The sequence below is a fragment of the Cuculus canorus genome, chromosome 17, assembly GCF_017976375.1.
Source record: "Cuculus canorus isolate bCucCan1 chromosome 17, bCucCan1.pri, whole genome shotgun sequence".
Taxonomy (NCBI): domain Eukaryota; kingdom Metazoa; phylum Chordata; class Aves; order Cuculiformes; family Cuculidae; genus Cuculus; species Cuculus canorus.
Window position 1 is genome coordinate 9,641,879 of NC_071417.1, and position 12,153 is coordinate 9,654,031.

At 47.1% G+C, this 12,153-nt stretch overlaps 2 protein-coding genes across 3 annotated transcripts in view; both read left to right on the forward strand.

Annotated features, from left to right (window-relative positions):
- Positions 1-4,602, forward strand: part of NAA25 (N-alpha-acetyltransferase 25, NatB auxiliary subunit) — a 30,197-nt gene extending 25,595 nt beyond the window's left edge. For both annotated transcript variants that reach the window (XM_054082587.1, XM_054082588.1), the window contains exon 24: positions 1,288-4,602. In XM_054082587.1, coding sequence (XP_053938562.1) covers positions 1,288-1,410 — 123 coding nt within the window. In that variant the 3' untranslated portion in view covers positions 1,411-4,602. The remainder of the gene's footprint in view (positions 1-1,287) is intronic.
- A 932-nt stretch (positions 4,603-5,534) lies between these two features.
- Positions 5,535-10,554, forward strand: ERP29 (endoplasmic reticulum protein 29). The gene is made up of 3 exons (XM_054082080.1): positions 5,535-5,690; positions 7,511-7,649; positions 8,704-10,554. The coding sequence occupies exons 1-3, from the start codon at positions 5,574-5,576 to the stop codon at positions 9,204-9,206; spliced, it is 759 nt and encodes a 252-aa protein (XP_053938055.1). The 5' UTR covers positions 5,535-5,573; the 3' UTR covers positions 9,207-10,554.
- The last annotated feature ends 1,599 nt before the right edge of the window (positions 10,555-12,153 follow it).

Below are 12,153 nucleotides of genomic sequence, written 5' to 3' on the forward strand. Positions count from 1 at the left end.
CTTCTGAATTGGGGAGGAATTTGAAGCTGCATTCCAGTATTCCAATTCAAATAACACCAAAGAATAAATTTTCTTATTATCATAAAAAAATCTTCACTTTTAAGGGTTAAGACATTTTCAGGTAATTGTTGATCTTTGTGATTTTTCTGGTTCCTCACTGAGTCAGCAAATCCCTCCATTTTCCCTTTGATGTGAGGTATCAAATTACTACACAAGGCAGATCTGCAGAACCCAACCATTAGATCCACATGGATTTGAGCAGAAGCATCTGTGGGAGTCTGCAGCTTTTCCTCTGTGTGTTCGTGATGTTTACTATTGTGTTTATTGTTTGACATTGTAGCAGCAAATCCTGATAAATGCAGTCTGTGTGGCTGTGGTCAGCCCTGGAACTGTGTTTGAAGCTAAAAGATGCTTTGGAAAAAGTCCTCATGTTCAGGCCTTAGTGAAAATTCTGGTGCGAATGGAGCGATCCTGGCAGTGTGACAGCTGAACTGTGCCACTGACATAAGGTTTTTCCCACATTAGATTTGTTTACTCAGGCTGTGTCTCACAGGCTTTTCTGCTGTTATCTGTCCAAGTGTCTGCAAAAAGTATCCTGATGGCAAGTTGCCTCTTGACAGAGCAGCGGTTACAGCTGCTGCTTTGGGTAACAGGGTTTGTTCTTTCTGCATCGTTCGTGATGGGTCAGAGCTAACCCCACTCTGCCTGCAGGAGCGATGCCGACAGTGTTGCAGGATGGTGGTCCTCGTAAAAGCCTTTTGGCTTGGTCATTTTAGGAAACTGTGCATTAAAGGGAATCTAATCCCTTTGGGAAGTTAGGTGCCAGTGTTGCTGAATTAGTGACATCTGAACCCATCCCAGGCACTGCACCTCACTATGCTCTGAAATTGTGAGTCTCTTAGCCCGTTGGCATTCACTTGCTGTTTGACTTCACTTTCCTAGTTTAGAATCTCTAAAGTAGAGATTCTCTACTTTAATAAATGCTGATTGAAATAAAATGCAACGTCTGCTCTCGATTTCAGCCACAAATGTTTTGCACGAGGATGTTTCCAGAAGTTTTGAAGAAATGCTAATGTGTTCCCAGCGCTGGCTGGGCAATGCCTGTATCTGCAGGAATTCCTGCTGCCGAGCAGGTGCTCCTTTTTCTGTGCTGATGACCTTCCCTTTGTAAACTTACACTGTGGTCCTCATGAAATTCTTATCAGTGTTTGAGATGGTGGGGGAAGCTTAACAGGAGGATTTAAACACTACCTGTGGAGTGAATGATTTCTCTTTTGCATTTTGCAGGAAGAAAAAAAGTTTACAAAGACTGTGCAAGTGAAGGTCCAGAGCAGTTACCATCACTCAGTTCAGGAAATTGGAGAGCTGCTGAAAAAGAGACTTGATACCATTAAAAAACTAAAGATCTGAGAAACGAATCCTTGACAGACTCCACAGGGGAGTGACACCAGAGTCCCAGACAGAAGTGACATTCAATATACCATCACTTTAATACAGAACTTCCTCATAATGCATGAAGGACTTAAAATCATGAAACAATTTTTTTAGGTATTACAGATGTATTGAGCTGATTTAAATTATTGTACATAAATGAGAAGCAGGGACCCTTATCAGGGTTTGACCACTTTTTATACATGTTCATAAGCGTATTGCAACAGAAGAAAATTAACTTTCTTCCCTTTTGATCTCTAGAAACAACTGGAGATGGTCTTTAGAAGCAGCAATAGAAATCCAGTGTAAAGCATATATCTCAAAGGAGTTGTATTTTCATCACCATACAGTGTTTATAATTTTTGTATGGTCCTTGCCTTAGAAATGCAGAAATTGTAGATGCCCGCGTTCAGCCACCTCCAATGAAAGGAACCCACTTTGGAGCTGCCCATTTTGTCCACGAGCCACCTCTTTCTACTGACTTAATTCAGTGCGGTGGTTCCAGCAGGGAGAGGTGGGGCTGCATTGGAGGACACCCTCAGCATACGCCGCCGCAGAGCCCAGCCCTCCCTCGCAGGGTGGGAGTAAGGAAAGTTCCTCTAAGGAGGGAATTGCTGGAGGGAAGAGGTGGTGTCAGTGCACACCCAGGTTGTTTTCACGTCTGGAAAAATTACAAACCTGATGAAGAGCAAACTTGGCTGTTAAGCTTTAGAGAAAGAGAGATGGGAATCAGTGTTTCAGCAAAAAAAAAAAGACAAAACCAGAGACCTTGTATATAATAGCTGCAGTGAGGTCTGACACTGCGGTCTGATTTCATGTCAGTTTAATGTAAAGCAGCAAACATCAAGACTTTTAAAAAGTGTATTTAGATTACTGAAACTTTAAGATTTAAATATTTTAATAGAAATTAAATCCTTTTGGCTTTTGGTTTTAAGTTGGCAGAGGTAACTTTTGCTTCCGTTGTGGTATGAGGCTGAGAATACTTTTTGTAACTATATGCTTGCTTTTTGCAGTTGATCTTTGATTATTCAAGTACTAGTCATTAGATGTTCTGTTAGAAAGAGCAATCACTTCATCTGCTCCCACTGAATCTGCATTTCTGCTGGGTTTTTTCATTTTAAAAGCAGCCTAAAGTTGGTAGGCAAAAAAAAAAGTACATGTACCTGCAATACAAGGGACGGGTCAGACATTGCAGATTCCTCATCTTCTGATTTAAAGCAGCTAGAATCTGAAGTCTATATTTAAAGTTTTAAGAGAGCTGACAATCCTCCTCCCTTTGTCATCTCTCCTGAGTATGTTTTGTTAGTACTGCTAGAATGTTGAGAGTATTTTTTTAAAATAAATCCCCTGTGTATAAAAAAAAAAAAAAAAAAAATCACATTGCTGCTCTTGCTGGATTTAGTTTTGCTTTGCCCCATCCTGAAAGGGAAAGAATAATGTGTGCAGGTTGTCTAATTTGTAATGGATGTCCTGATGGTTTAATTGCAATGTCTGGTAAGTGCTCTGGGCTGGAGGAATACCAAAATGTGTTAAGTCTGTTTTATAGTAATGCTTTTCCTGGAAACAAGAAAACAAACAAGCCAACTGAACTCCTGTATGTTGTATAGAAATACCTTTCTGGAAAGCAGGGCATGCTCCTGAAATTAAAGGAAGACTGATGACTGAAACGGATGCTTTGAAATGTGTAGGGTAAGTGAAAACAGTCCCATTACTGAGATGATTCAATTCATAGAGAAGCACTGAGCCAGAAATCTGCACTGCCCCTTTTCCTTCAAGGAGGCAAACCGCTGTTGCTGATGTTCCTGCCCCCTCCCTCCCCATGGCAGGGCTCACTAGAGAGGGCTCTGCGCGAACACCAGCATTGAATGCACAGTTGACACAGCACCCTCATCCAGAGGGGACAGCCCGGCACCTGATTGATGCTGGAGTTTCCTTCCCCTGCTGCTACAACTGACTGAACTCACTCAGTCGTATTGAGAAACAATGGTGAAAAACCTAAGTGAAGCATCAGGTTAATGTAACCAAGCTTTTAAAGTCCTCTTTGAAAGCCTATGCCTGAAAGCAGAACTTGCTTTAAAAAAAAGGTGTTCTGCATCAGCTCTCTTAAAAGCAGAATTGAAACTGGTGGGGGAACGTGTGTCATCTGAAGCAAAATCTGAGAAGAGATGGAACCATGGTTGGCTCTTGCTTCCTGTCACAGCATTTGGCATGGCACAGGTCTAGCACTGGCTGGTCCGTCAGACCATCCGCATGCCAGCACAGCAGGAATACTGACTGCTGCTCAGTGTTAGCTGCTGTCCAGTTCCCAGTTACAGCCACTGGTGAACGATAGGCTTGTCAAAAAAATAGAATTTTTGTATTACTCAGTGTTGTATAAAATTGGGTGCCATCTCTTCACAAGCTGTAATTTCTCTGTAGGAGGAGACTGTACAAAAATGACCATGTACTGACTGTTTGGGGGCTTGGTTGAGGGAGAATTTCTTTCCCCCTATAAATTGTGTACAGTTAAATATATATTTCTTATGAAAAGAGCATTTCCTCTCCAGAATATGTCCCACAGGGACCTGGTAAGACATTCAAGCTATCACCCATTGCTGCTGTTCCCCTTTTTCACTCTTGGGATTTATTTTTCTTTGTTTGTTTTGGATCTTTTTTTTTTTTTTTTTGACGATGAATTGAAAAACATACCTAGAAGAAGCTACCAAGACTACTGTTTACAGACTGAGAAAATACTGTTTTTGTACTACTGGGATCATGAGCCACGATCCTTTTACAGATTTCCTCAACTCTTCTCTTTGCTTAAAAATCAGTGTCTGATGTAGATAAAGGTCAGAAGTCCTATCCTGCTTTGTCTACATTGCGGACAAAATGTACAATGCCTGTTTGTGTTGCCCATCACTTTTGTACTTTTTAACTGTTAAAAAAATTGCATTTATATTTTGCAATCATTGATAATCATGACTTTATTTTAACTGCTAGTAATCTTAGAGGGTTTTTTTTCCCTGTTGTTGTATTTGCAGCCTTATCTGAACTTTCTCTCCCTTGATTATTCATTGTTAATTTATGACTGTAGAAGATATGGATGCGTCAGCCTTCTACGGACTTAAGTGACACAACTGCAAATGATCTGCTTTAAACTGGATGGGTTTATAATTTATATAAAAGTCAGTTTCGTTACAAATAGGTCTTGCTGCCTCTTTAATTTTTTTTTTGTCTAGATGGTCTGGAAATGACTGAAGTGCTTGCCTGTGCCGTCTGGCTTGGTGAAACCAAACTATCTTGGTGAAGGGCAAGCAGGATATCAAGTTACCTGCAAAGGAGGAGGATGGAAAGAGAGGGGGAAGTGCTCAATGCTTTTCACCTGCAACCTGAGTCGGGGATGATGTCTGCTGTGAGGAGGGAGCTTGGATGTGTCTGTTCTCTGACAGGATATTCTGTTGGTTTGCTGCTGGGTGTTCTGCATTGCTTGCTGGTACTTCATCCCTAAGGAAAGCAAGTGCTGGCAGTGCATGGGAGTAGCCCAAAGCCATCTGAGGTGCTTGAGAGGGCTGTGGCAATGACACTGTGGAGTCCCTATGCTTGGTGTGCTACTGTGTATGAAAGCGCTGTGCCTCACCAGCTGTGCTGTGCGTGCTCTCCTCTCTCCCTGCTCCTTTTTCCTGTAAAGCAGGATCCTGCATTGTACCCTTTTCCTTGCATTCACCCATGCCGGAAGCTCCCTGCTCATGCTTAGTGGGAGCGGGATGGCGTTATCTCAGTGCTTGTGTGAATCACAGAATGGTTTGCATTGAAAGGGACCCTAAAGCTTATCCAGTTCCACCCCCTGCCATGGTTGGGGGCACCTCCCACTGGATCAGGGGCTCCAAGCCACGTCCAACCTGGCCTGGAACCCCTCCAGGGATGGGGCAGCCACAACCTGGTCCTCATCGTGAAGAATTTCTTCATGATATCTAATCTAACTCTTCCCTCTTGCAATTTGAAGCCGTTTCCCTCGTCCTATCGCTCCATGCCCTCGTAAGTAGCCCCTCCCCAGCACTCCCGCTCCCCTCCGTGCCCCGGCGCTCGGCGGCAGCGCTGGCTCCGGTTGTGGCGGGGCGGGGCGAGCCCCGGGGTGGCTCCGCCTCGCTCCTCCGCGCTCCGCCATGGCTGCGGCGGTCGCCGGTGCCCTGCTCCTCTGCCTGCTCGGCCTGGCGCTGCCCGGCGCCCGCGCGCTGCACACCAAGGGCTCCGTGCCGCTCGACTCCATCACCTTCTACAAGGTACGGCACCGCCGGGGCGCTCGGGGGCGGGGCGGCCGGTCATGTGCGCGGTCGCTGCCGCCGTAGCGGCAGGCGGGCAGGCGGGAAGGGGCAGAGGTAAGGGGAGCAGGGGGCGGCCGCGGGGCTGCCGCGGTGCCCCCCACCCTCCGCCGCCGCTCCTGGCGCGGGGGAAGCGTTGGGGGTCTCGGGGAACGGCACGGGTGGCGGGGCTGGGCGCCGCAGCCAATGGGAGAGCGGCAGAGGGGGCTACAGCCAATCAGAGAGGGGCAGCCGCGCCGTAGCCAATCGGGGAGCGGCATGGGTTGCTGGCAGCCAATCGGAGCGCGTCAAAGGGAGCCGGCAGCCAATCAGGGAGCGGCAGAGGGAGCCGGCAGCCAATGGGAGCGCGGCAGAGGGAGACGACAACCAATCGTCGCGGTCCAAGTGGAGCCGCGCCGCCAGGGGCACCGGGGACGGTTGCTGCCGCGGCTCCTCCGCCCCCGCACCGGGAGCCGCTCTCGGCTGCTGCTCCGATGGGTCAGGGCGGGGCCGTGCAGAGGAGCGAGCCGAGCGTGAGCACTCTTTGCCTGTCTCCATAAAGGAGGCAGCAACAGGCGTCTGCTAGGCTCGGCGCTCGCACGGTTTGTGCTGCACTAAACCACCCTGACATGTAGGGATGCTTCCAGAGCGTGGCAGGGATTCTGTTCGGGTAGCAGCCTGTGCTGTGGCAGATGGCGAGGCGCCGTGGAAGGGAACGGGCGTATGGCAGGATTAAAGCGCACCCTGTAGCAGTGCGAGCTAAAGAGAGCAGTCAGCAGGGCTGCTGGCGAAGCGTCTGCCCTCAACAAACCGCTGGGGTGCAAGCAAATACCTTTTGCCACAAGCCAGCCCCCCATTTGGTGTTTCTGCTGTGACAAACCATTTTTGGTGTTTGGACACCACGGCATTCCATAACCCTTAGCAGCTTCCAGCTCTTCTGCAATGAGAAGAATTTGTTGTAATTGGCAGAATGCTGAAAGAGGGAATTTAATAGTCCAGCAGAAACATCAAAGCTGTAGCACCCACTGGGCTTGCTTCTCGCCAGGCCAACAAATAACACGATCCACGCACCCAGGGCTGGAGACCATCGTCAGCAGTGGAGCCGGCAGCTGGCTGCTCTGCCACTGCCCCAGCAGTGCTCGCGGTGCTCTTTGTAGGTGGGGACCTGTGTTGCAATCTGACCCTGTTTTCTGGAACAAAGACTTTGTGAGGTATTCTGGAGGGAGGAAAAAAGTCCAAACCAGGCAACAGATTCCATTTCCAAGCTCATTTGAAAGGGCATCATCTGAGCAGAGCAAAATTCAAGAGAAAAGGCGCAAGCCAAGAGGAATCAATTAAAGTGGGAGTTCTCCGTTGCCTGAACCAATACAGCGCACCTCCAGCACCTCCACTACCTCCCCATGCCTCCTCTTTTAGCAGAGAGCTGCCATTCTCATGCCCTGACGCTTCAGAATTACATTAGGTTTGGTCTCTATCCTCTTAATGTCGCACTGGAAATGGTTTAGTTGGCTTCCTTCCAAGATGCTAATAAGATTTACAGTAAGCAAATCCTGTCTAGTTAAGGTATTGTCAGATCCCCCAGACCTACCAGGTACCAAATTTATCATATGGTGCCAGAACACGAACACCCAGTGCTCAGACTCTCCGCCACACAGCCATGAGTCATTTTGAAAGCCATAATTATAAAATTTCTATTTTACTTCTGCTTCTACTCATTGCACAGGAAAAGAAGAACAACCTAAAACAACCCTAGGTGACCCTTAGACACCAGATAAAGTTTTGTCTTTTTCTTCTTGTTTTAGGTAATTCCAAAGCATAAGTTTGTCCTTGTGAAATTTGATACACAGTATCCATATGGTGAGAAACAAGATGAGTTTAAAAAGCTGGCAGAGAGCTCAGGCTCCAGTGAAGATCTTCTGGTGGCTGAAGTGGGCATATCAGGTGAGGAACTCTGGACAGATGTGCACAGTATGGGTTGGTATGGAGCAAATAATATTCCCTCCCATTGCTGATGAGAACAGGCTCTGAGGTAATTCCGATAGTGAGGAATGAGATGTGTCTGGCCCTGTCAGAGCTGTGCCTCCCATGGTGAGCGTAGGAGTGCTGCTTATCTCATTTTGGCTGCTTAATGAAGCAAGCCAGCCCACGCTGGTAAACTGGATGCCATCCTCCTCATTTACTGCACTTGTTGTCTTTTTTTTTTCCCCTTTCTTTGCTGAGAGAAACCATTTCATCCATTTCTAGGGAATGGGCCTTACAAGAATCATGCTTTAGCTTCAAGCCTGGTCAATCAAAGTGAATATATCGTGAATAATTCCTTGAGCAAACCTTCCATTTATTGCTGGAGTAGCACAGAAAGTGGCTGTTGTGCTATGGCAGGTGTGACTTGGTGTTCTTATAAGCAGCTTTAAGAGAAAAGCAGTGAAGAGCGGGTTACTGTCACTTTGCTTTGTCAGCAGAATGAAGAATTTAAGTTCATAGGAATTGTCTAACTGGGAAGTTTCATCCGTGCTGACATCTCTAAACGCACAGATTTAGCTAAGCAGCATAGTTGAAAACACTTAAAGTTATGTTTCCTGCCCTCAAGAATAAATACAATTTATGTAAGATGAGAAAACATTTTGCAGCTTGGCATGTGTCAGAACTAAAACAGAAAACCGTGCACTTTGCACATAGATCTGAAAAAAAAAGCCATTTAACAATAAAATCAATGGTTAGAGCAAAACAGGGGAAAAGAAAGGCTACTTATTTCCCATAAACGAGAACTAGATTTGGACTCAGAGGTCCTGCTGATGTCTTATACTATCACAGTCACAGTAAAGCACCGTTAGAGTCTTGCATTATTCTTTGCAATATCTAATGGTAATTCAGCACTAGGAAGTGTGGAAACTCTGGACACAAGTATTTATCAGTTTGCATAGGAGAGAATCCTATATTATTTTTTTCTTTTAATTAACGTTCTGTGCTTTTTCTTTATTTTGTTTTCTCTTGACAGATTACGGTGATAAACTGAACACTGAGCTGGGAGAAAAGTACAAGCTGGATAAGGAAAAATTCCCTATTTTTCACTTGTTCCGGGATGGTGACTTTGACAGTCCCTTACCTTACACCGGCCATGTCAAGGCTGGAGCTATTCAGCGCTGGCTGAAAAGTAATGGCATCTATCTGGGAATGCCAGGCTGCCTGAAAGAGTATGACATGCTGGCCAGCAAGTTTGTGAGCACCACTGAGAAATCAGAACGCCAGTCTCTCCTGAAAAAGGGGCAAGAGAGCTTAGAAAAAACAAAAGAAATGGAGAGGAAGTCAGCTGAACAATACTTGAAAATCATGAGCAAGATGCTGGAGCAGGGAGAAGAATTTGCTGCTAATGAAGTCGTCCGAATCACTAAACTGATCGAGAAGAACAAAATGAGTGATGGGAAGAAGGAGGAGCTCCAGAAAAGCCTCAATATCCTTGCTTCTTTCCTAAAGAAGAATAATGACAAAGATGAGCTCTAGTGTGTTGGAGAACTTTGTACAAGCTGTGAAACACTGTCAAGAGTCCTAACCAGTTCTCCTTATGCAAGCAAACTTCCCGCTGACTTCAAGAGAGCAGCAAATTTCCTTCTGGTATTCTCAGTTTACAGGATCAAGAGGAAGACATTCCCCAAAAACAGTATTCTAAATGTTGGAAAAATCACCTTAAAGCAAGACACCAGTATTGTGTAATACTATTCAATAACAGTGTTAAAGCAGACAGAAAAAAAAAGCACTAGATTGGCCTGAAGCACATTCCTGGTGTTTTTTACAGCTGTTCCTTCGCAAACAAATAACAAAATTCAGCCTCACATTCCATCTTACATGTTATGAAAGGTACAGGTTGGGAACCCCTCGCATCCCCACCTTTCCCTATTCTTAGCATCCCTGGGGTTTATGGTCTTTAATCTACCCCTCCTCCTATCTTTTGTTTTCCCCATAGGGCCCCTTCTCCAAGTCTTGTTTTTACCTGTTGTTGACTAAGAGACCTGGAGTTTCTTTTCTCTGACATCTTTAGTGGCTCCTGTCTCTGTTTGGCTTGGGTATCGGCCAAATGCAGGCAGGCATAATGAAGTCAAGTCCTCCACATATCAGAACTTGCCCCTCATCTTCTGGCCGAAGCAGCTGAAAAGCAAACACTGTCCTGAAATCCTTTGTGGTACCCTGACAGATTTGAGCTCTGAGCAAAAGCAGATGCCCCTTGACGTGCTGTTACACTTAGACTTGCCACTTTATGCAAAAAAGTGGCTTTTCAGTCACTGATGAGGTAAATTTGGGTGGGTTTTCTTATGGCTGAAGGGCACATGCGATGCCTGTGCGTTGTGTCTGTCCTTGACATCCAACCTTCATTTCCCAGGTTCACAATAAGGGAGGATGAGACGAATAAGGACATCTGAAAGTCTCAAGCCATAGTTAACATGAACAAAATATTGTCTCCAGCGTGGTCTTCAGAAGCAATTGATACTGTCAAACAAGCTTCAGCAGCTTTTGGTAATTTTCAGACAGGGAAAAGAAGCATTTGTGCTCTTAAAAATCCTCTCTGCACGATTTTAATGGAGATGTCTGGACCAGGGATCAGTTCAGTCCTAAAAACTTGATGCTGTGTGCACTGTTCACACTATGTGGAATTCAGATGGCATCTGGAAGATGCTAGGTCAGGGCTAGAAGAGTTGAAAAGAAACACCTGAGCATTTTACCTTGACTACGCTTTAAGCAAAACTGATTTCTGTGGGAGCTTTGCTGCCTTTTGATTCCCAGGGTGGGTAGAAGGAGCAGCTATTGCTGCACGATAAAATGTATTAATAATGCTATAATAAATGGTTCCAATTAACAGCTGCTTCTTAAACTGCTTTCTAGGGAAACTGCTGCTGGTTTTGTTGTTAGAGGAGAAGGCAACAGCTGATCAGGATGGTGCTGCCTGGAAGCGATGGGAACACCTGGAGCTGCAGGGTTTGCCCAGAGCCGTGGGGGGGTCGCTGGGGACCACAGCCCCCCTGCCTGGGGAGGCGAGGAGGAAGGATCTCTCAGGATCACAGAAGGGATAGTTAACATGAACAAAATATTGTCTCCAGCCTGGTCTTCAGAAGCAGTTGATGCTGTCAAGCAAGCTTCAGCAGCTTTTGGTAGTTTTCAGACAGGGACAAGTACTTGTGCCTTTAAAAGTCCCCTCTGTGCTATTTTAATGGAAGATCTTAAGTGCTGAGTTAGAAGGGACCCACAGGGACCGTCGAGTCCAGCTCCGGCCCCTGAACGGGACACACCAACACTCACCCTGTGGGGCCGAGGGCATTGGCCAGATGCTGCTGGAATATTGTCAGGCTCTGACTGCTTCCCTGGGAGGCGCTTCCAGTGCTCCACCACCCTCTGAGGGAAGAGCCTTTGCCCACTGTCCACCCTAATCCTTCCCCGGCGCCCAGAGGGAAGAGCTAAACGCCTGTTCCTCCTCCTCCTCCCCTTGTGAGGAAGCACTGAACTGCTCTAAGGCCCCCTCGGTCCCCTCCAAGCTGAAATCTCGATATCTCCGAGGAACCGCTTCCCACTTGTTTTCTTTTTGAGGAGAAAACGCACGCGATGCCACACTCCCCCCTCACACGCGCCCGCCAAGCCGCCCGCCCTTTATAGGCTCCACCCCTCGTAGGCTCCGCCCCGTCAAACACCACCTCTTCATAGGCCCCGCCCCGTCGCGGGTTTCGCCAATCCGCGCGCCCTCTCACAGGCTCCGCCCCAGCCGGCATCCTCGCCAATCCGCGCTCTCCTCACAGGCTCCGCCTTCTCACAGCCACAGTCTCCACGCCCCGCAGGCTCCGCCCCCCCTCGCGGACGCCCGCCAATCCGCTCGCTCCCTCACAGGCCCCGCCCCCTCATCGCCCCGCCCATTCGCGTGCTCCTCTCCCTCGCAGGCTCCGCCCCTCACCCACACTCCCGCCAATCCGCGCGCCCCCTCACAGGCTCCACCGCCCGCGCGCTGCTTAAAGCAGAGCCCCCTCCCTTTGCCGCCTGTGACGTCACCGGGAGGCGGCACGGCTGAGGCGCGGGGGGAGCTCAGCGGGGTCCCCTCGGTTCCACTCCTGGAAGGGGGACTGATGAGGCAGCACATCCCTCTGAGAACGTTATTTTATAGCATGTTTTCTTTCAGGCAGTGTTTTTCCAGGCGCTGCTCAATCTTTGGAGATGATAACATCTTGTGCTCAGTGTGGTCTGTGCTGAACAGAGGGGTTTTTTTTCCTGTAATCACTCATGTTTTCAGTCTTTCCTCATCTCAAATACAAAGTCAGGCAGAGCTGGAGCCAAAGCTCCAAATTAGCAAGAGATTTGACTGCTGTGAAGTTCATAATGATACAAGAAGTTGTTACTATTAAAAAAAAAAGTGGACTATTTTGATTTAAGCTAAAATACAGCGCAGTTTCATCGAAGTAAATGTATTCTTTTG

What these genes read in the sequence shown, in the direction of transcription:
- ERP29 (XM_054082080.1), top strand. Translation starts at nt 5,574, where the DNA reads ATGGCTGCGGCGGTCGCCGGTGCCCTGCTCCTCTGCCTGCTCGGCCTG. An exon ending in ACTCCATCACCTTCTACAAG is followed by an intron (nt 5,691 to 7,510) that starts GTACGGCACCGC and finishes TTCTTGTTTTAG; the next exon opens with GTAATTCCAAAGCATAAGTT. An exon ending in GGCTGAAGTGGGCATATCAG is followed by an intron (nt 7,650 to 8,703) that starts GTGAGGAACTCT and finishes TTCTCTTGACAG; the next exon opens with ATTACGGTGATAAACTGAAC.